Below are 24,326 nucleotides of genomic sequence, written 5' to 3' on the forward strand. Positions count from 1 at the left end.
TTTGAAAAAAAAATACAATTAGAAAGAGAAAATATGAAAAAAATAAATAATTATGGTAAGCACGATTAGAATTAGAGTTGAAATAGTGAAATATAGAATTAATAGCTGTAAGCTCATATAAATCGATCCAGGGTTGGGCTGTGTAGGGTTTACAGTCTAGTTGGAGTTCACTTTAAGCATAGAATCCAGTCCAAGCCCACTTCATTTAACTAGTGCCCAGCCCGAATAACAAGTCCAGAAATCTCGACACAAGAATTAAACCTTATTATCCCAAGTTTGGTCGTATTTATTATGTGACAAAAGTCGTGCCGGTGTTGTAATTTTTCCAAAAAATAATCAATCATATATGCAAGTGTACATCTTCATCAAAATAAATTATGAATGAATGAATTCAACTAATCAATTGAAGGAAAAGTAAAAGATGAAGTTCCTAGATCTAAACTTTTTTCTTTTTGCTTTTTTCTTAATTTGACTCTCTCTCTCTCTAAACATCAAATTGTGAGAAAACATCCATCGATCTTAACTTCATCTGCAACGTACATACAACAGCCAATAAAAAGAGACAAACGCAGTTAAAGCTTGAAAGCAACTAAAGAGAAATACCCTTTTGGCGCCCTGCTGCTCAGACACATATTCACTTTAGGTTTCAGCACCACATGGTCGTAGCTGTGACACCACCATGGATAGGGAACTGGATTTACAAATCAATGCAAGAAATTCAACATCCCGTGTCCAAGAATATTGCAAAACTTCTATGATATACAAACAACAGGTGCTTCGTGACTCGGCTCAATTAGCACGGGTAGAGATCGCCCTGCTCTTTTTTCCAATAACCCGGTTCGCTAACATGCATCTCTCAGGCTGAGCACATCTCACTTTGCATTGGAGTTGCTCCGTCTGTCCTTGATACTCTGTATAGGTAATAACGTTATACGAGTTGGAACTCAATTAGCACACTACTGGAGAGAAAACCAGGGTGGATTATATACGTGCCCCATGTCATATTAGTTGTTTGAAGGATCTACATACCAGTCTTTTGAAGGATCTAGCCTGTTCGGTATTCTTAGCTTTCTCTGAATCTGGTTTGGCACGATCTAGAGCCTGAATCACATAGAGATGCAAAACTTAGAATGAGATACAAACCACACAAGTTTTGGCAGATATGCCAACGATCATTTCCCTATGCATACTAAAGCAAGAAGCAACGACAGAAAACAATGTTAGACTGACATGGTTAACTACTTTAACAGTGTAAAAATGATGCAAGATGCAACTGCACTCGAGTTCTAAAACATAATTCCTTTCTTCACGTAAGCATGTGATCTTTGTAAGTTGATGTTGAAGTTAGGACAGCTGCCAGCTAGGTGAGATTGGATTTTCATTTTTCATGCAGATTTTCTATCATTTTTAATTTCATTATCTGTGTAAGAATAACCATAGCCCTAGTGGATTCAACTTAGTTAACCCCAGAACTTTACAGAGGGAGTAATAATTTAATCATAGTACTATTGCTCAACATCAGAACTCATTCCAACTAAAAGTATCTAAGGTCAGGGCAGATAGAGGTTGTCATATCTAAACTGAGTGCATAATTTGACAGACAGAGACCATGTACAGAGAACGGAGCCTAAACAGGCTATCTGCCCTTTCTAGAAGGACCATTACATGATAACTCTTTTTCAGATTGAAGGATTATACATTACAAGGTTAACATCTCCTGTACATTTACACAATGCTGATTAAAGTAAACTACTCATGCATGTAAGCCCCTCAAGTTATAACCAACAGAAGTTTAATTCCATCATGATCCATTAACTGAGATACAAAATGCCCCATGGAAGATCCAAAAAAACACATAATAATCATATTCCAGTTATACACATACTGTTGTGAAGATCTATATATCTCATTTGGACTTTCTTCAAATCACTATGTTATAAGAGAATTTTTTGGGTGTCTGCATGGAAATTAAGGTATTATTATGAAATGTGAACCAAAATTTAAGTCAAAACAAAGCTGAATTCTTTGATGCCTAATTGCTTTGTGCCTGTTTGCTATTTAGTTTAGCAGCTGATAACTGATAAGCAAAGCTCGGTATGAGAAACCCAGCAATGAAATCATACATCGAATTAAAAACAGATCAAGAAGCAAAATAACATTACTAACCTCTATCAATGTTTCCACCCGACGTCTCATCCTTGTGTGCATGAAACCTTCCGAACACTGCATGAACAGGCAGAGTCCCAAAGATTGCATGGTAAGACCAAGTTGCTAAAGATAAAGTACATTCTACAGTGTCATTCTCTCATGCATATTCTCCAGACCAAACTTCTAGGGACTATCAACTATATCAATGGTTATTTGTTTTGCTTAATCTCAAATAAAATTCTTTTGGCAACTTACATTCAGAAGATTGGCAAAAGACTTACCTTCATGCTCCATAGAACTTGAATCTATTGCAATTTAGGTTAATCGTTGTAATACATCCCTTTCATAAAAAAAATCCTACTCCAGTATACTATATTAATGTAAAATGTAGACGTTTTGAACTGTCATATTTACTGAAATCAAGTTCAACCCCCATATCAAAAAATTAGGAGATGGACAAAAATGATACTTACTTCAGTATCAATACATGATAATTTCAGTTGGTGATCAATTCAATGCAGAGGTTGATATGGAGCCTAAGTACTAACTGCAACATTAAGCACTTTTACCCCCACAATACTTTGTTTAGTTACATGGAGATTCTTTTATAGGCATGGCCTTCAAACTAGATTACTAAGGGCCACATATCCTAATATCACCATACTTACGCCGTTACGCACATAATTAACCGCTTGGACTGAAGAGCATGATATGCAAGAACAAAGCTAAATCATAAGTGTACATGTGTGTTGGCCTAGTGGTAGAGTGGAAAATGTCCGAGGCCAAAGGTTTCAGATTCGAGTACACCGTGAAGCTGCTTTTTAAAACTTCTGCTTTTATCCACCAAAAAAAACTAAATCATAACTCCCTAAGGAGGTGTTCATATGATGATTGTCTCTAAAATACGAAGAAAAAATTGTGCCCTGGAGGAGAGGAGCATGTGTTTTGATAAAAATGCAGAATTTAGGAATAGAAAACTGTAAACTTTTGGGCAGAGACATGATCATTTCCCACTATCTTGGCTTCAAAAGAATTTCTAGATCATAAGGCAATGCCAAATTAGAAGAAATAATTGAAACTATAAAGGGAATGTATCAGATTGAATTATGATGATTTTTCAACTTATCAAGGAGAATATCATTCTCCTGGACGGAGATTCTAAAGGAGAATATTAGGACTCACGACTCAACAAGAGAGCTAAAATAGTTAAGTGGAGAATGAACTGCTTTACGAAGAGAATGAGGTAGTGATGGAAGTCTGGTTAGCCATGCAGAAAGAACACCAAAGTTTGTGATGACATGCCTCAAAATAATCTGTAAACCAAGGAATGGAGATGGCAGCACATGAAAACACCAATTTGGAACAACAGAAATAAAATCTTGTTGAAGGGTTTAGGAGAGTATTTTTTTTACTTTTTAACACTTGACTTGAATATTGCAATCAGGCAAATGACATGACCCCTAAGACGTAAACAGACAAATACCCAAAGTTCAAGGAACACACTTCAGAAAACTATTTTCGGACAATTTATTTTTGATGTTTTGCACTAATAAGATAATAATTTTCTCTTTAATATCAAATTCTGATATCAGGGACCAACTAGCTAAAATTTCTATGAATAAATAATTTTTAAAAAGTTGGGAGATAAAGGAAACTTCTTTTTGAAGTGGCTATATATGTGAGTTACCACAATACTTTAATCTTCCCACCTAGCTAATATGTTTCAAAACCCATCCACTCATTTTTTTATTCAATTTTATTGGATTTCATGTGGAGTAATATTTTCTTTTTCAGGCTAGTCCTTCAGCAGAAAATACAATCTCCTCTAGCATGATAGTCATAAGAAACTAAGTAACCTCAAATTAGTAATTAGAACTTGTGGAATGCCTAGCTTCTCACCTTGACGTGATAGCTGACATAAGCATGAAATGTCGATAAACTCCAAACGGTTCTGTCCAGCTTTCTGTTTTCCACATGGCGAGGAAAAATAACTGTTCAACAGGTATATATATGAGATCCCCATAAAACAGAAAATTAGAATATATATCAACTCGAGACAAAGAAATTACCAAAGCTGACAAATCCAGCATTTGCTGATAATGCTTCATCTGGACAACCTTCCAACTCCTTAGGGGGAGAAGATGACCACAGACAAGGAGGGGCGTTATTAAGTCCAGCGGTTCTCCTTGCTTCGACAAACTCCTGAATGTTTGCTAAATTATGGGTGAGCTGAAAGAACATAATTCCTAAGCTAGCTAGCATGAGAACCTTCTTAGGGGATATTTTCCAATCAAGCAACTAAGCATTTTAAATACATACACCCAAACATAATATAGAAAAAGGGTACATCAAGAAATTCCTTTCCTATCCAGAAAGAAAAAAAACCAAATTAACTTTATTGTGGTAATATAAACATATAAATGAGAACTCGATAGAATTTCCATCAATTTTCATGCAAATGAAAACAGAAGATTTCATACTTTTGTGTCCCTGATATATAACAGTTTACTCGAATATTAGTTGGGCATAAGCCTCTATCTAAAAATGCAACTTCCAACCAATGAAAAACTACAAAGAGAGGAGAAAAACAAAGGTTTTACATTAACAACATGAGTATGTAAGATGTCAGTTCTATTCCAATCATCAATCATTCCAGAGGCCAGAGGAAAAGTTGCATATTGACAGTAAGAAGAAAGCAAAGAAGGTGAAACTGGAAAAGATGCATGGAAGAATATATTCCCAGTGTCAAACCATGTACCTGAAGGAAAGAAGTGGCGAGAACTGTATCTATGGAATCCTTGAATCGCATGGGGGAAATCACAGTTACCTTATCCGCCTGCAAAAAAATCATATGTTACTCAGGTCTCTTCTTGCTAACATATGTCTCATTACATTTAAGCACCTAAATATCACACGAGCTAGAACAGCTCCTAAGATAGCTCCAGTATGGTTTGAAATTGCATGTTTTGGTAATCAATATGTGTTACTGAAATATGTGCAGATAAACAAGTATGTCATAGACTCATAGCTGAGGTCAAACCAAAACATGCAAAAGTTTCCATGACAATGAGCTCAAACTGATAACCATCAAATATACTATTCAACTGAGTAAAACAATCAAATCAAAAGAGGTTCAGAAAATTGACCTGAGGAAAAACAAAAAATGATTCATTTGGCCAATGCACAAGTGAAATAATCTTGTTTAAGTCAGACTTTACACCCCTCGAGAGTAGTTGCTTAAATACCGCTCTCAATGGCGCACCCTGTACTAGTTCTCTTACAGAAGCGATCTTTACCAGGAATACTTGCTTATGGTCTACAGAAAATTAGCAGACACATCAGATGAAAAACGCAGTGTACAAAATAAAAACACATATGTTATATGTATGCCTATAGTAGATCCATTAGAACATTTTTAAAAGTGGAGGACACTAGCAATTATGAATATGTGTTCACCAAAATTAATCAAAATTCATGGACAAGAATCTTAGATATCAATATGCAAGAAATTTATAGAAATTTTAAGATGCACAGTAACTTAAACAAAACAATAGCTCCTCAGATGAATAGCACAAATCTAGTGACCCTTCTGACAGAGCAGGAAATAAGGATTTGGTCAAAAATAGGAAAAACATGTTACGGTAGTCATTATAATCCACCTGTTACGGTAGATGGAACAATTCTAAATTGAAATTTGAAAAAATAACAACTCCAACTTCAACTTAGTCCTCAAGACAGAACAAGGACCTGGAAGAATCAAATTCAATCCAAAATTCTTCGTAAATGGCTTATAACATTAATTTCTTAAATTACAGCACTAAGAAGTCTGTCTTCTCCAAAAACCAAAAACAATATAAAATAACTTCTTTCTCTATATGTGACGATTCTTTCTGTCATATTTTTCTGAATGTTGGAATCTTTCTGTCATATCTTTCTTTATATGGGACACAATGCATTGAAACCTTTCTCTAGAAGTAAAACTCACATCTTAGAACCCCTTTCTAGTTTGTAAAGAAATGTCACTTTATGTATCTCATCCCAATAAGTTCACATCTTAGACTACTTTATCAACCGATAATAGTTTTTCATTGGAACGGTCACTAAAGAAGACTGAAAAGGCATTGACCGATAAACTGGTGAAATTATCAAGAACTATTGTCATGGGTCATATCACCTTCCACACAGCAACTTCCCCCATGACCGATCTAATAAAAAACAATTATATTATAGTTTCAGTGTCTATGCATAGGCCAGAGCACAGTGGCATGTTATATATTATGCCATTTCTATACTACCAATATCATCCATGATCCGAGATAGTGATGCTTTAATAATTGAGCATGCTCCTTCTGACCCACTATATTGCAGATATATCCACACCAATGTGCTCAGTATTAAGTACAAAGTCTACTGAGAAGCATCATAAGTTCATAATATACTAACTATGCTAAAGTATGATGCCAAAGCTGTGCTCACTAGAATCTTAGCCAGACCACTTGGTGAAGTTAATAGAAATTACCATCTGGCATCTAGCTTCATTTACTTAATAAAATTTGTGTACAAAGCAATCACACAGGAATCCTTTCCATCTTGTGAGCTAGTCGATCAAATTTTTCAGCTTCTAACAAATCTTAGGAAACACCAAAACACATGATCTTTATAAATTCAAATAAAGTACCACGTCTACGGAAGTTCTTAAACAATAGTACAAGACAAGTTAAAAGTTAGAGATGGAGAAAACAAACAAATGGAAATAACAAGGGATAGAAGTCAAGGGAAAAAACTCCAAAGAGACCAAACAACAGGTTTCAAATACATAAAGGTAGCTACATGGAAGCTCATTAAGAATAACTTAAAAAGGGAAACTCACTAGACCTTCATCTGGTGGAAGCTTGGACAGGTTCAGTTTCACTGTAAGATTATAACCATCCCTTGGGGGATCAAGAACTTGTAGAACCACACCATATGCTGCCTTTATAGCTTCTATAGCCCCTTGAGGAAGTCCTCCAAAAAATACAGTTTCTGGAGGTGATGCGGGTAAAGATAGTGATAATAGGAGGAGATTTGGATTCTTTACAGTTGCCTGCAAAGAAAAAATGAAGTAAATAAAATAAGAATAGAAAATCAATATGGAAACACTACAGGTCTATTATGTTGATGAAGGCAATGATTTTGGAAATATAATAATCCAAACAAGACATGTAATTATCAACAATCTAAAAACTTAAAATTGATAGAAACAGTTTCTATCAGTAGATTATGTAGATGAAGGCAATGATTTCGGAAAACGTCTAGAAGTATATGCATCACCTGAATATGGTAGCGGACATCATCAAACTCAACCCACTGGCAGTCTAATTCAACTCCTTTATCAAGACTGAAAAATAGTATAACAGAAGCGAAGAAATAAATAAGTATCTTGATAGTGAAGTCGTGTTACACTTGTACAATATTTCGTCGTGTTACACTTGTACAATATTTCAGAACAACATTAACAAAGTTAAGGGTTTGACCCACACGAAACACAACAGAATGGTATTAACAATTAATATCACCAACAATCAAAGTAGAGAAGAAGTGTAACTAGGATATCAGATTGAATCAATAACACGCAAGATCTAAATGAGCTAGTGCAATTCCTAATAAATACCCAGTAAGAATTAACTAGACTAACCAGATCTGCATTGTGTAATTGTCCATGGTTTGACATGTACATATAATTCAAAATGGACAACTTTTAAGAGATCCAAGGCTTTATCAGAAATTATTATGACAATACCTTGGCATCACTAAAAAATCTCATCTTAGAAGTAGATAACATTCTATTGCTGCAAATAAAATGAAAACTAACTCTCTTGACATATATATGGAAATTTGATCATAAGAGCCACCCAGTCCACAACTGTATAGGTGAATGAGAGAACTAAAAAAAAGACAGAAAACAAAAGAATCAATTTCAACTCTAACGGGGAAAAGATAAAAACATACTTCTTAACCCGAGTAGACAAGACTTGCAGGAGATATCTGCAGGGCGACTGCAACAGGATCATCGATTTGTAACAGCTAATCCCAATCCTTTGTGAGGTTAGGCAGTTTGAAAACACTCACGGATCTCAATAATTCAAAGATTTATGCTGAAATGAAAATCAATCCAATAAAATTATGTTAAAAATGTTTAATATACGCAATCCCGAAAGAAATTAAACAAATCTCATTGACATAGCGTGCGTGAATATTCAATTTTGCAATAGAAATTACAGCATGAATTTTGAAGACACCGAATAGTCGAGATATCTTAATTGCGAAATGAGTACCGAGATCGAAAGTGGCGAGAGTTCAGAGGAATAGAGAGAAAAAGCGCGAGGTGGCAAGGGATCGGCATCGTACTGTGCTCAAATATGATATAAGTATATAATTCGGGAGAGAGAGATGAGATACTCTCGAAGTCTATGTTTGTACTGAATTCCCTTCTGAGAGGAAAACGTTGAATTGAATTAAAGGTGGAGAAAGGAGTAAGAATCAATGTGTACCTCCATCGCACACAGACTAATGAGCATTCTAGCGTGTCTCGCTTAGAACCTCCTCTCCTCCTCCGGGGACAGAGGTGGAAGCGCCGGCGAGGGAGACGGTGGAGATCAGCCGAAGAGACGGTCGCTAAGGATTCAGAATGTGAGGGCGGAACAATATTTGTCTATTTCTTAATATTGATTAATGCAATTATGTCTTTTAATGGGTGTAAATGATATTGATAGCCTATGTTATAATCTCCCTATCTGAATTAAAGAGAAATTTCGGAATATGGGTTTAAATTCGCTGACCTTTCGAGATAAGGGATTCAATTCGCTTACCTTTCGAAATATGGGTCCGAGACATGCGAATTTTTCGGAATAAGGGTTTTACACCTTTTTATATTTCTTCTCTTCATTTTTCTTATTATTTTCCTTCCAATAATTATAGATTATTAAATTATCCTTTAACACATCCCTCAAAAATTTCATTTTACCCCCTCCAAACGATCCGCCTCCACCCTCCACTTCATAATTCCCAACAGCAGCTTCTGCTCTGCATCTCAAATGCGTCGTCTCTCTCTTCCTCCTTAAATTAAAACCCTAACTCATCTTCTACACTTCAATCCACCAATGGCTAAACCCTATAATCAAGGGCTAGTGTCTCTTCCAAATTCAATTGCTCTGCTCTTTCTCGACAAGTAAAAATCGCCTAATCACAAATTTTTATCTCCGCCACTTCCGATGCCTGTGATCACCTGCGGCGGCGCTCCGCTACCACTCTTTACGGTTGTGGAGTATCTCAGCCCTTCCAAGTCGAACGACCTCCTCCGCAAGTTCTCCGACAACTCCGCCTTGGAAATTTTCAACTACGCCCAGAGCTCCATCTGGTCCCCTCTGCTGCCCCCACACTGCGGCGCCGGCGTTTCAAGAAAGCTCACTTTTGAAGAAGAAGAACAAGTGGGCTTGCTTAAAAACACCAAGAAAATTGCTGGAAAAATCAAGAGGAAATTCACCGACTCTGTGCTTCATAAAGTGGAGGGTGGAGGCGGAGGCGGATCGTTCGGAGAGGGTAAAATGAAATTTTTTAGAGATTGGTTAAAGGATAATTTAGTAAATCTATAATTATTTTCAGGGAAATAATAAGAAAAATGAAGAGAATAAATATAAAAAGGTGTAAAACCCTTATTCCGAAAAATTCGCATGTCTCGAACCCATATTTCGAAAGGTAAGCGAATTGAATCCCTTATCTCGAAAGGTTAGCGAATTTGAACTCATATTCCGAAATTTCTCCTGAATTAAATGAGTATTTGATATTTTAGAATAATTACACGATCGTATTATTTTGCTAGCCCGAAAAGTTCATAATTTTAACTTGAAAAATTAAATCAATATTTTGGTGGATTAAATTAACTACTACTTTAGAAGCTGGACACAAATAAATAATTATATAAAAGTACCAACATATCAAAATCATAGTCCTAGGCTTCAAACGAAATCATAAGCCCTCCAAAATCGATCACCGATCTTATCTTTCTTTGGCTCCGGCAGAATTGTCGTATCTCCATCGCTGTGTAAGGCCACCCGCAACGCGTTACGCGGGTGGCTCGAAGCCCGTTCCTTCGTGACGAGATGCGCGCGGGACGCGTTGCAGCGTCCCGTCGCGTCCCCAGCCCGCCGAGACGTCTCGCCACGCGCACGCACGACGTGGCGTGGCGTGCTCCGGCGCCATGCGTGACGCCCACTCGCCGTCCCGCGAGTGGGTTTCGTCACGCGGACGCAATAAATCATTTTTAAAAAAATCGAATTTAATAAATAAATAATTAATTAATTAAAATTCGAAAAACGGTAATAATACCGTTTTTCGATCGTTTTCCTTTTTTTAATTTTTTTTTATTTTTTTACTCTATAAATACTCCTATTTCATCCTCATTTCACACACAAATACACATCTATTCTTCTCAAATCATTTCTCTTTCAACTCCAATTTTCATCTCGAATCAACTCTTTTATTCTTCCCCCAAAGTTAATCGATCTAATGGATCCGTATGAGCAAATGCGTCGAATAATGGAAGAATCACTTGAAGAAGATCGACGCCGGGAGGCGGAGGAAGCCGCGCCGCCCCAAAGACGCTCCCGGACTTACATCCATCGTAACTGGGAGGAAGCCGCCGCAAGGTTAGTCCGTGACTACTTCTGCGATAACCCGGTTTGGGGAGATACCAATTTCCGTCGACGTTTCCACATGCGGAAACCGCTATTTCTCCACATCGCAAATACATTGGCAGTCAGGGAAGAGTTCCTCCAAGAAAGGTTCGACGCCGTCGGCCGTCCCAGCCACACGACGCTGCAGAAATGTACTACAGCAATCCGTCAGCTTGCGACTGGACAAACGGCGGATGTGTTCGACGAATACCTCCACATTGAAGAAAGCACTGGGAGAATGTGCTTGATCCAATTCTGCAAAGGCGTCCGGGCAGCCTTCACAGACGAATTTCTCCGGAAGCCAAGCACGACAGATTGCCAGTTTCTGCTCCACCTTCACGAAGAAGTGCATGGATTCCCCGGGATGCTCGGCAGCGTCGATTGCATGCAGTGGCAATGGAAGAATTGCCCTGTGGCGTGGAGGGGTCGTACACGAGCGGCCACAAAGGCACCCACCCCACCGTTATACTCGAGGCCGTTGCCGATTACCGGCTATGGATCTGGCATGCGTACTTCAGGGTCCCCGGATCGAACAACAACGTAAACGTGCTCCACCAATCCGACCTCTTCGCCGAAGTTTTGGATGGTAAAGCGTCGGCCATCAACTTCATCGCTAACAACCGGCGGTATAAAATGAGGTACTATCTTGCCTACGGCATCTACCCGAAGTGGCCAACCTTCGTGAAGACGTGCAGCAGGCCTGTGAACGCAAAGCAGGCTCTTTTTGCGCAGAAGCAGGAGGCTGCTCGCAAGAACGTGGAGAGGGCGTTCGGGGTTCTCCAAGCGCGCTTCAACATTATCAAAGCCCCGGCTCGTGCGTGGTTCATGGAGAGTATGGTCGACATCATGTATACGTGCATAATCATGCACAACATGATTGTCCAAGACGAAGGACCTGAGGCGGGAAATTGGTTCGACCCTAAAGCCCCCGGAAGCTCTACAGCAAGTAGTCCGCCTCGCAGTGGAGTGCATCCGTCTATACAAGAACGGTTGTCTATTCGGGGAAGGACACGTGACTCTACCGCCCACGCCCAACTCCAAGATGATCTAATGGAGCACATTTGGGCAAAATTTGACGGAGAAAATTATTAAATTATGTATTTTTAATTTTTTTAGGATTTTACGAATTTTATGTTGTAATTTTATTTTATTTAATGAAGTGTGTTTTTATTAATTGAATTTGTTGGAAATAAAAATAAAATATGAAATTGAATGAATAGTAATTTAAGAGACGGTTAAGGGACGGATAAGAGATAGAAGGTTGCAGGTTCTGTCCCTTAGTTAAAAGATAAAGTAAAAAAGTACAGTGGGGCCCATGAATAGTAATTTAAGAGACGGTTAAGGGACGGATAAGAGACAGCGTTGTAGATGGCCTAAGTAAGGCTGTCGGTTCACGATACATTCAGATTTTATTTTTTATTTCGATTTCATTTTGTTGTTGGCTTGTTGCCCTCTTCTTACTGGATTTATTATGTTTATTAAATTCTAGATTCGTTTTGAGAAAAGATATTGAATAAGTAGTCATATTATATTTAAGAGATTGAGAAATTACCATATTTGTGCATAGTTAATAGTTGGAAATTATGCAAATACAACAAAGTAAAAAAAATACAAATCTAAAATCATAGTGTAGCAACTAGTAATAATCCCAAAATTCATTCTATAATTACAAACATATACATAAAATTATTGTATTAGATGACTAGCATTAATGATAAGTAAAAACTAAAAGCATAATACCATTGAATAATATAATACACAATTTAAATTATGCCTGCTGGTTTGGGTATCCGCAACTGTGGGTTTGGGATACCTGATGCGGGTATCGGGTTACCCGTATATCTATACAGGTCGGGATTGTGTAGTATAATATTGAAGTTTTCGGGTACGGGTACCCGCAAAATCGGGTTTGGGTACCCGCGGGTACCCGTTTCGACACCCCTAGGGAAGATCATAAGTTACTGAAAAGTGAGAGACGATATATTTGTGGGAATGCAAGGGTAGTTTGATATTTTTACGATGATTGCGTAAGAGTGAACTTCCTATTTTTGAACCGTCAATTTCATGTTTTTTAGCTTGTTATATTAGTGGTAAATAATTATAAAAAGTTAAAGAATTAAAACTATTATTAATGTTAAATAGAGTCATGGTTCGAGGTGGGTCCAAGCCAGCTGGAGCAGTTGGAGTTATCAAATTAGCTGATTAGTTTTAGTTAGTTTTATTTTCTTTGTTTTGTTGAGGGCCGTTGGAGCTCAAGAGGTTAGGGTTGTTGAGAGCAGTTTTTCATTCTCTTGTATTGCATAAATACTCTTCAATTCTCAGCTTGAGAAGGATGATGAATAATACGGTTTACTTTCTCTACTTTGATTTTGTGTCTTGAGTTTACAGTCGCGAGCTAAGAGCTAAGAGGAAAAGGGTATTCTTCTAGTTGTTCAATCTTCATCTCTTCTTCTTGATTCACAACAAGTGGCGTCGTCCGGTGGGAAAGGAGGGGATCTAGAGCGAATTTGCGGTGCTTTCAATCGATTGAAATGGCGTCAAGATTGGAGGCTGAAAAGTTCACTGGTTCGAACGATTTTGGGTTTTGGCGAATGAAGATTCGTGCAATGCTAATTCAGTAGGGGTCATCTGCTGCGCTCGAAAAGGAGAAGGAAGGTGAGAAAAGAAGGTCGATTTGGATGAGAAAGCTGCAACGAAATTGGCAGAAATTCAGGCCAAAGCTCATAGCGTGGTTATTTTCTGTCTTGGTGATAAGATTTTGAGAGAAGTAGCGAAGGAGACCACGACAGCAGGAGTTCTATCCAAATTGGAGGGTCTGTACATGACTCGATCCTTGGCAAATCGCCTACGCATGAAGCAAAGGCTCTATTCCTATCGTTTTCAAGAAGATAAGAGAATCTGTGAACATCATGAGGAGTTTTCAAAGGCAGTGGACTATCTAGAAAATATAGATGTCTCTGTCAGTGATGAAGATCAGGCAATCCTACTTCTCAATGCTCTGCCAAGAAACTATGATCACTTGAAAGATGCTATGGTGTATGGAATGGAAAATACTATCACTCTACCTAAGGTGAAGAGCAAAGGAGCTTCAGAAAGCCCCATGCAAAGGTTCTGAGAATATTGCAGAGAGTCTCCACGTCAAGAAGTTTGAGAAATAAAAGTTTAAGAAAAAATTCGATGATAACAAGGCCTCAACTTCTGATTCAAAGGAAACTAGATCTTGTCATTGGTGTAAGAAGCCCGGACATCTAAAGAAGGATTTTTTGCTTGGAAAAGGAAACAAGCCTCAGAGGGAAAAAGTCCAGAATAGTTCAGATTGTGTTGAGGGACTTGAAACTGGACAAATCTTGAATGTTGCAGAAGGTTAGTCAGTGAATCTTGATTCAGGGTATATCTTCCATATGTGCCCCCATAAGCACTGGTTTCATGACTTGAAGGAAGATACATGTACTGTATTGTTGGGAAATAATCAGGTCTGCAATATCAGAGGTATTGGCATGGTGAAGTTAAGGATGCAAGATGGCTCAGTAAAATTCCCTGCAGATGTGAGATGGATTCCTGAGATAAGGAGGAACCTTGTCTCGCTAGGGATGTGGGAGTTAAAGGGTTTTCTCATTTATCTCTTTGGTGGAAATTGATGGTAAAGAAGGGACAACAAGTGATAATGGAAGCTGAAAGAAGAAACTGTTTATACTATCTTTTGGCTGAAGCTGTGGGTGGTGAAGTTCATGCAGCAGGTGTTGATAATATCAAATTGTGGCATATGAGGCTAGGACATTCAGCTGAAGGAAGTGTTAAAGAACTGATGAGAAAGGGTCTTAATACTGGAAAGCAAGCTAGAACCATGTGAGCAATGCATTCTGGTGAAATATTATCTGTCAATAATAGATGACTACTCTAGGAAGCTTTTGGGTCTATATCTAGAAAGAAAAATCAGAAACCTTTTCTAAGTTTAGTACTTGGTGCAAAGAAGTTGAACTTGAAAAGGGAAGAGGTGTAAAGTGTCTCAGTCTCTTAGGACAGACAATGGCTTAGAGTATCTATCTAGAGAGTTTGATGTTTTCTGCAAGGAAAAGGGGATTAAACGGCATAGAACAGTCCCTAGCAACCCCCCCCAACAGAATGGGTTGCAGAAAGGATGAATAGAACTATCCTTGAAAGAGTTAGATGTTTGTTGTTTGCATCAGGTATGAGAAGCAAATTCTGGGGTGAGGTTGTCTATACAACTGTTTTTCTGATTAATAAATGTCCAACCACAACTTTGAAGTCTGATACACCAGATTATAAGTGGCATGGAGTATATGGAGATTATTCAAAGTTTAGAACTTTTGGATGTGCTGCTTTTGCCCCATGTGAGGAAGAGCAAGCTGGAAGCAAGGGCTCTTAAACGTGTGATGCTAGGATATTAAAGAGGGGTAAAAGGTTATTGGCTTTGGTGCATTGAGCCTAGATTCCAGAAAGTTGTGATTAGCCGAGATGTGGTATTCCTAGAAGACCAAATGCCATTCATGACTCCATAGAAGAAGGAAAATGCTGAAAAGGTCAGTAATGACTTTTTTAAGGTGGAGCTTGGGAAGTTGAGTCATGAGGCTGTTGATGTAAGTGACTTTGATGGTGAAGAATAGTCTCAGGATGATGATTTTGGTCAAGGTGGAGGGAATTCTAGATCTTATTCTGGTCAGGGTGGAGGGGATTCTAGATCTGATCCTAGTCTGAGCAGCTACCAGCTTGCAAGGGACAGGGTCAGAAGAACAAATATATTAGACCTCCATCTAGATATTATGAAGCAGATGTTGTGTACTATGCTTTGTGTGCAGCAGAGGATGTTGAACTCACTGATCCACTGACCTGCAAGGAAGCTATGCAAAGTAAAGATAGAAAGAAGTGGGTAGAAGCTATGAATGAGGAAATTGATTATTTGATCAAGAACAAAATCTGGGTCCTTGTTGATAAAAGCCAGCTAAATCAGGGTCCAAAAGACAGAAAACTTGTGAGTTGTAAATTGTTTTTTAAGAAAAAGGTTGAGACAACAGGCAAAGATAGTATCAGATTTAAGGCTCGGTTGGTTGCTAGGGGTTTTACACAGGAAGAAGTTGACTATAATGAAGTCTTTGCCCCAGTTGTGAAACACAGATTAATCCGGATACTGCTTGCTGTTGTGAATCAGAGGAATTGGGAATTGCAACAGTTAGATGTTAAAACTGCATTCCTCAATGGGGACCTTGAGGAAACTATCTTTATGGATCAGCCTGAGGGGTATATCAATGAAGGAGAAGAAGATAAAATCTGTTTGTTAAAAAGGAGCCTATATGGACTGAAACAAAGTCCAAGACAGTGGAATAAAAAATTCAATGAGCAGATGGTGTTACTTGGCTTTCACAAGTCAAAATAGGATGACTGCATCTACATAAAGAAGAGAGGAAATACTCCAATAGCTTATCTTTTGCTCTATGTAGATGATATGTTACTAGCCGATTACAGAAGGTTAAGGAAGATTTGAAGGATAGCTTTGAGATGAAGGATTTGGGTGAGGCTAGGAAGATTCTAGGGATGGACATCACCAGGGACAGAAGCAAGAAGCAGTTGTGGCTGTCACAGTCTGGGTATATTGAGAAAATACTCAAGAAGTTCCACATGGAAGAAGCTAAAGCTTTTGTCACTCCCTTATCACAAAGCTTCAAACTTCTAAGGAGCAAGCACCAAAAACTGAGCAGGAAGCATTGGAGATGGAATCAGTTCCCTACTCAAGTGTTGTTGGTAGCATAATGTACACTATGATATGTACAAGGCCAGATCTGGCTCATGCAATCTCAATCACAAGCAGGTATATGTCTGATCCAGGAAGGGAACATTGGAATGCACTCAAATGGATTCTTAGATACTTGAGAAGTTCTAGTGACTTTGGTATTGTGTTCAAAGGCAGTAATTGTAATACTCACTTCTTTTATTATCCTTTCGCCGTTGAAGTGTAATGTCAAACCGGGGAATTTTCCCTCTCTTGATTAGTGTTTCGAATGGAATTCATTACTTCCCTTTGTTGATACTAATGTCGATAGTTCAAGAAAACACAAATTTAGTAAGAATCGAACAAACTAGAACAACATTACACATTTACAAAGTATAGCACGTCATGAATAAGGACCTTATTCCCGAACCAAAGTATTCGCTTACACCACGACCAATACATTCAATTACATGTCTAAGTTCATGTGGACTTAAATTGAAGGAGAGAAAAGAATAGTGGATGCTTGTGCAAATATTCATGAATGAGAAAAAAAAAGAGAAACTAAAATCTCTTCTTTTGCTACACTTTGGGCCTCTCCCTTTCGAGCCCAAACCGATCAGCCACAGCGAGCCCGAGGGCCCGGGGCAGCAAGCCCGTCGCGAGCAGCAGCTTGGCAGCCATGTTCTCTCCCAACCGCCCCAGCTCCCCTATGTACACCCTGCAGCAATCAAACAAGAAATCCTTTTGTCCCAAGCTAAACACCAAGCTACATTAAGTATAAAGTGCTACAAAATCATGAAAAGGAAGATATGCTGCATATGGAAACAAAATGAAAATCAGCTCTTTTAATACACATGAGTACACTCTCACAACCAACAAAAATGTCCCTGAAAGAGGATCAAGAGTTGCAGATTTGCAGTTATCAAATCACCTTTATAAACCCCTCAACACCACCTTGAACACCCTCCCACCACATCAAAAAAATCAGCATACTTCTATTCTTTGAGAAGCCGAGAACTAGGCAGCAAAGGAGGAGCTCTTTCACACCTTTTCATAACTCCCCAACAGGTAACTCTTGCTCCATCAAGTCTAGATGTTTTCTTTCATGTCATCATGTAGAAGTAATAGAACTAGAACCACAAGCTACTACCTTTACACCCTCGTTGCATCAAGATAGACAATCACATAAATAGCATGAAGACTTAGAATTATAGATGAAACCTCAATGCAATAACTAGCACATGATTTATAATGAATCAGTAACTAGTGTTGCTAGAGAAACAATCAAACTCCTTCCAATAAGCTCTCAAAGATTTAGAACATAAGAACAAAAAAAAACCTCCAGCAAAATCGGATGAAATCCCCAACATAGTTGTTGCCATAACTCAATAACAGTGAAACAACGGGGAAAGGGGGAAAGAGGACTTAGCTTGGTAATCGGGGCTGCCCTCCGAGGCGACCACACCGCACCGGAGAGGAAGACTGTAACGCCCCACTTTTTGAACCCTAACTTTCGAACCCTAAAGTACTTGCATTTAATGCTAATAATATTTCGAAGTCCGTGATTTAATTGTCGGTGAATTAATTGTTGCTGGACTAGAGATTTGTGAAATAAATTACTGCGCGAATCTAAAATAATTCCTGTTCGTGAGGAATATTTATCGGACTCAATCCGCGAGTTGGATCGAATAAATCGGATAAATAATATAGAAATCCAGTCCGTGATAAATAAATTGTGGGCTGCTTTAATTCAAAATTTTAATTAAAGATTTTGCAGAGATTTTCTTCCTCCGTGATCTGCAAATAAATACCAAATAAATTCAAATTTATCCAAAATAAATAAAAAGAAGCAGAATTCGAAAATGTAAACCCACATTGGAAAAACCGTTCCCTCTCTCCCCAAATCTCTCTCACATCCAAACCACCCCTCCCTCTATTTTAAATCTCCAATTCAGTTTATTTTCCTATTCTACTCGTTCTCTACAGCAAGAAAACCAAGACTTCTTCTTCACAACTTAGATTCAAGGTAATTCTATAGAGTTTCCTCTATTTTTCATAATTCAAACCATCTCATTTAATCTTCTTCCGGCAGAAATTGAGAACCAAATTCGTGAGAGAGAGCTACCTGTTGTCTTTCGAAATCTGATCAAGGTATAATTTCTATCCAAATTGAAAGCATGAATTTTTAGCATTCTATGCACGACATATCATCCTGCACCCTTCCCACATAATGCAATCAACAAGCATCTCCAATCAAACAACACCAATCGAACTCCCCTTTAATCTTTCAAACCTAAAACGCAAAAAGAAGTAGATTTTGATTGAACACACAAACGAAACTGAACTGTAACTGTTAGAACTTATCTTTCATGGGGTCGGAGTCTTTCGGGGTTGTTCGGAGGTCAGTCGGGGCTCGGCTGGACGGCGGTGGACGCGCTCCAGCAGCAGCTCTTCCCAGCGGATCGGCGGCAGAATTTCCTCCACACCGACGGCAGCAGCGGCGTTGTGCGACGGAGGTGGTGAATCCTGACCCGGCGACTGCGCCGACAGCACCATGGCGGCAACACTCTGTCTTCCCGGCGAGCAGCGGCCGGCGTCGTGGGGTGAATTGGAGAAACCGACGGAAATTGGGAGAAATCGGTGCCGATTTGGGATCCGCTGCCAGAAGAACTCATGAAAGCATTAGGTGATGGAAGAATTGAGCAATTCGCATCTGTTAGCTATGGGTCGGTGGAATAATTTGATTAATTTTGTGATTGGAATCATGAAGAGTAGAATATGGGGAAATTGAAGAAGAAGAAGATGAAGAAAAGAAAGGAATTAGAATAGTGAGAGGGAGAAAGAGAGAGAGTTGACCGAGATGAGGGAGTAGGGGAAAGTTTTGTTTTGTTTTGTTTTGTGTTTGAGTTGGGTCATTCTTTCTTTTGTTTTGGGCTTTAAAATTTAAATTGGAGATATAAGGTGGGAAAATAATTAAGTCTTGGACTTTTAAATAAATCTTTGGGTCGATAATTAATAGTGACGAATTATCTAGTTAATTTCGGAATATTTCAACGAACGAATAATTATATCCTAAGTCCGAAATAAATATAGTTCGAGGGGAAAATGCTTGCGATAATTTAATTACTTTTTATTAATTTTGGGAATTTTATTTCGATATCGTGGAGAAAATACGAGGAGCTAACGGAGGAATTAAGAGTGTAAGCGGCCGCCGAATAATCGAAAACCGAGATAAAACGAGTTAAATAACTTCGCCTAGGATGCATGCATCTTATTTATTTAATTTGAAAGTGTGTTGATTTATGTGTTATTTTAATTCTAAAGGTGATATCTCGCAAGGGAATCGTGAACGCAAAGGAAAGAAAATAGTTTCGGATTAAGCAATCGAGGTGTGCTTTCTTTTAAATAAGGACGATGTCCTAAATATTTTATCGATGAGAATAAAACTGTATTTATCATGCCGTGATTTGATTTTTAACGTGCCTATCTGATGTGGCTTTATGCCATTATTATATAAATCGAATTCGGGTCCTCGTAGGGCCGCAAACCCTACTTGGACTAGCGTACACCTATGGTAGACTGTGCTAGCGTACGGGCTGGCCGGTCTAGTGACTTGGTTTGTGGCCACATTCCAAGTCATGTATTGGCAGATATGGCTAACGTCTATGGGAAAATGACTGATCAGTCGACTTTTACAATGGGAAATGATTTTGAGTGCCTCGGGCCTTTCTAAAGCTAAACCCTGATGGTTACTTATGTATGGCATGATAAATAATATTTTTATTGAAAATATTTTCGGCAAGAGCCCACTGAGTATATTTTATAGTACTCAGATCTGCATGTGTTTTCCCTATGTGCAGGTTGAGCGGCGACGAGCAATTGGTGGTGTTGAGCAATTTAAACTTTGAAGCATGGTTTGGTTAGTTGTGAACTACGAGTGTCATTGTGTCTCCACACATGACGTCACTCTTTCTCTTGAACGCTTCCGCTGAGACATTGTTTTTACTCATCATTCATTTAGCTTTGAACCTAATTATTTGGATAATGTCAACCTCTTGGTTTTTTTTTATTAAATACTACCTCTGTCCCTGAAAATTTATCCCTATTTTCCATTTTCGTCCGTCCCCCAAAATTTGTCTCATTTCACTTTTACCATTTTTTGTAGAGGACCTCATATTCCACTAACTCATTCATACTAACATTTTATTATAAAACTAATATATAAAAATAAGTCCCACAATCCACTAACTTTTTCAACTTACATTCCATTACATTTCTTAAAACCCGACAAATTTTTGGGGACGGAGGTAGTATTAATTGTTGGTCAAACTCTTTATTGAAACCCTAGTTCACTTCGTCTGTTTATTAATTTCTTTTAAACACGATCGCTCATATTTATTAACCCTAAAGGGCTGTCGTGACAAAGACTGTCCGTTCGATCCCTCGCGACGAACTGGAGCTCGGCAGAAGTTCGACGACGATGACTCCGTCACCGCTAAGAGCGGGCAGCGGCGAATGGGCGGTGACTCCCCAATGGCCGGAGCCTCGACGCCGGGGCTGACGGAGGACGACAGCGCTGCAGGTCCGCCGGGAGTCGGCGGCGGCAACAACGGGGCGGCTGCTCACCAAGAAGCGACGCCGGAGGGAAAGGCGACTCCTTCCCTCCAACCGAGGCTTCGTCGAATAGAGAAATCGACGGAGAGAGAAACATCGGCGTTGGAGGACGAGCCGACGGCGGTCGCAAACTCGCCGGAGGAGGCGAGGGGAGAAATCAACGCCGCTGCTCTCCAGATTCAATTAGGAGTACTAATTTGGGGGAAAATTTCTGAATCTGGAGAAAGAATGAAGTGTGGGAATGAGAGAGAGAGCCCCCATGGATGTGAGGGAATTCGACGGAGGAAATGAGGATGCCGGCGAATCTGACCGGCGACGAAGGGAAGTGAGGGAGACGGTGGAGGTACCGCCGTTTCCTCTTCGATTAGGGCTCTCCAATTTGCAGATTGAGGAATGTGTTTTGAGAGGAAGGTAGCGATGGATTAAGGAGAAGGGAGTTTTGGGCTGATTTTTGTTTTAATTATTGGGCCAAGGAATCTTTTTATGTTAGACTAGTATTTTAAGTTAAATGGAAGCTTGGGCCTAAAAAGAATATTAAATGGAGTAATGAATTAAGTTGGGCCTGCTGTATCGAATTAAGTCATGAGCCCTCCTTTGTTGACCGATCAATTAATTGGTAGACCGCTAATTAACCCCGCGATGATAAATTTAATTTCTAGACTTTAGTTTAGTGCTTGAATAACTAATGCTAAGAAATGGTACGCTAATTATTTCCGAAATAATGGATAGACCATGAATTATTTTAACGCTTGAATAATTTACATAGGAGGTAGCGCCCTATTGTTAAACGAATAACTGGTAGACCTTCACATAAATTTAAAGCGCACGATTTAATTAAGGCTCAAAGACTTTTCTTATGAATTTAGAAAAAAGGAATAAAATGATCATGCATTTAGGATGCATTCACGTCAATTACTTGGCTTCTTAAGCCTAATTTAGTATTATTCTATGTTCCTAAAGGAGCGTCTACACACGACGTTTAGGACTAAATCAAGGGAACTTTACGGCTAAGAGCATCAGCAATGGAGGCGTCAAAACCGCGACGCCGATTTTTCACCGACGCCGGTTCTGACGCCGAACCATTGATGACGCCGGTTCTAACGCTGATCCTCACGGCGCCATTGTAGGCCCCGGATCGGCGTCAGACCGGCGTCAGATTTTAATTTTAATTTTTTTTTTCAAAAACACTATATATACGCGTTTTGAACCCCGAGGTGAAGACCTTAGCCGACTTCCAATCGGCGGTGGACCCCGAGGTGAAGGATTATCTTCGTGTATTGCTCTAGAGCCAGCGTAAAGAATTAGAGGCGATGAGGAGGGAGACCGGCGGGAATAGCCGCGGCGTAGGTGGCGACAGAGGCGGCGGCGACGACGGTGAAGAAGGGCTGGGCGACGACGGAGACGAGGACGGCGGCGAGGAGTGATTTTTTTTTACTTTTTTAATTGTACTTTTAAATTTTTGTACTTTTTTTAAAAATTATTGTACTTTTTTTTAAAATTATTGTACTTTTTTTTAATTAATGTACTTTTTAAAATTTAATAGTATTATTCGAATTTCCCGTATTTGTCTCGTAAATTAAATTCCGTATGTTGATACGATTGTAAATTAAATTATATAATTGTTATTAGTGATGTGGATAGGTAGTGGGAAGGCTATGTGAGGGCTATTTGATGTCCAGTTGATGTGGCAGGAGAATTTTAGTGCTGATGATGTGGTAGTGTGAAGGCTATGTGAGGGCTATGTGAAGTCTAGTCTCATTGTGGATGCTCTAAGGAAAAAGCTCTGGGGTGGGCATTCTTTTCAAAACATGATTTTAATATGAAAATGTGAATTTGTTTCTAAAGATGTTTGTCATGCCATACGTTTTGTTTTACGATTACCTATCTGCTTGGCTATGCCAAATCATGTTAAATCGAATTCGGGTCCCAGTAGGGCCACAAACCCTAGTTGGACTAGTGTACACATATGGGGATCGTGAGCTAACTTTCGAGTTGGCCGGTCCAGTGACCGTCGTAGAATGTAGCCACATTCCCGGTTCACATACGTTCAGATATGGTATCTATGTTTATGTGATTGCGCAATCAATTTTATGAAATGAAAGGAATTTAGTGACTCGGGTCTTTTTAAATAAAAACCCCGTATTCACTCAACTATGGCTGACAAATTAAATAGAACTGCTTTTAGCACTGTGCTCACTGAGTATACCAAGTACTCAGCTCTACATGTTTCTTTTCTAACGTGCAGGTTGAATGTGATTGTGGCGACGGAGGTGTTGGGAAGTGACCGTTAATAAGTAGTTAGATAGCCCAAAGTAATATGTCTTCATACATACTATGTTGTCTGGGAACCTTCGCTGCATTAGAATTATGTTATAGGAACTTATGAATTTGGTCTCGATACTCTGATTTCATTTTGACTGTACCCATTCGCCTTCGAAACTATTACCTCGAGTTGATTATTTCCCTTATGTTGAGTTTATGATTGATGAGATTATTTTAGTCACGAAATAGCTACACTTACTAGTACTAGGGAGTTGTGGTCGTGACAGTAATAAGGTGGGTGAAGAGGTTTTGGGGTATTGTGATGCTGATTATGCAACAAATCTGGATAACAGGAAATCTCAGTCACGTTTCTTATTCACCTTGTTTGGTTCTGTCATTAGCTGGAAATCCAGCTTGCAAAATGTTGTTGCACTAGCTACAACCGAGACTGAATACATGGCTCTCACCTGTGCAGTGCAAGAAAGTCTCTGGGCTCAAGGGGTAATCTCATATTTTGGTATTGAACAGAATACTATGGTGGTGTTTTGTGATAGTAGCTCTGTTATGTGCCTAGCTCGGCACCAGTACTTTCACGAGCGAAGCAAGCATATTGATGTTCGCTTGCATTTTATCAGAGATGAAATTGAGAAGGGCAGAGTCAAAGTGGTCAAGGTTGATACTCTTCATAACGCAGCTGATATGTTGACCAAGTGTCTTGGAAGAGACAAGTTCGAGCACTGCAAAGGTCTTATCAATGTATGCAACAAACCTGAACCATGAACTCAGGTGGAGATTTGTTAAATAGAGTCATTGTTCAAGGTGGGTTATCAAATTAGCTAATAAAATGAGAAAATAAAAGTAGAAAG

General features: G+C 39.0%; 1 protein-coding gene and 1 long non-coding RNA gene across 4 annotated transcripts; both read right to left on the reverse strand.

Annotated features, from left to right (window-relative positions):
* Positions 1 to 496: 496 nt before the first annotated feature.
* Positions 497 to 8,856, reverse strand: LOC121811500 (actin-related protein 2/3 complex subunit 2A-like). Of its 3 annotated transcripts, none has more exons than XM_042212374.1 (11): positions 8,679 to 8,856; positions 8,137 to 8,282; positions 7,459 to 7,525; positions 7,024 to 7,231; positions 5,295 to 5,464; positions 4,907 to 4,984; positions 4,218 to 4,350; positions 4,048 to 4,139; positions 2,167 to 2,223; positions 1,030 to 1,101; positions 497 to 911 (listed from the first exon to the last, which is right to left on the reverse strand). In XM_042212374.1, the coding sequence occupies exons 2-11, from the start codon at positions 8,196 to 8,198 to the stop codon at positions 873 to 875; spliced, it is 978 nt and encodes a 325-aa protein (XP_042068308.1). In that variant the 5' UTR covers positions 8,199 to 8,282; positions 8,679 to 8,856; the 3' UTR covers positions 497 to 872. The 3 variants fall into 3 exon arrangements, 2 of the variants coding, with proteins under 2 accessions (XP_042068308.1, XP_042068309.1); XM_042212375.1 differs by lacking the exon at positions 8,679 to 8,856 and adding an exon at positions 8,463 to 8,642; XR_006052546.1 differs by having other exon boundaries at positions 828 to 911; positions 4,218 to 4,361.
* Positions 8,857 to 16,969: 8,113 nt separating this feature from the next.
* On the reverse strand, positions 16,970 to 19,739 carry LOC121810998. The gene is made up of 2 exons (XR_006052494.1): positions 17,516 to 19,739; positions 16,970 to 17,302 (listed from the first exon to the last, which is right to left on the reverse strand). It is a non-coding gene; the product is annotated as an uncharacterized LOC121810998 (long non-coding RNA).
* Between the last annotated feature and the right edge of the window lie 4,587 nt (positions 19,740 to 24,326).

The sequence above is a fragment of the Salvia splendens genome, chromosome 7 (assembly GCF_004379255.2).
Source record: "Salvia splendens isolate huo1 chromosome 7, SspV2, whole genome shotgun sequence".
Lineage (NCBI taxonomy): Eukaryota > Viridiplantae > Streptophyta > Magnoliopsida > Lamiales > Lamiaceae > Salvia > Salvia splendens.

Coding starts and splice junctions, on each gene's coding strand:
- LOC121811500 (XM_042212374.1), bottom strand. CDS start 8,198: ATGATCCTGTTGCAGTCGCCCTGCAGATATCTCCTGCAAGTCTTGTCT. Junction 7,526..8,136: donor TTGTCTACTCGGGTTAAGAA/GTATGTTTTTAT, acceptor ACTATTTTTCAG/TCTTGATAAAGGAGTTGAAT. Junction 4,351..4,906: donor TCGCCACTTCTTTCCTTCAG/GTACATGGTTTG, acceptor GCAAACATTCAG/GAGTTTGTCGAAGCAAGGAG.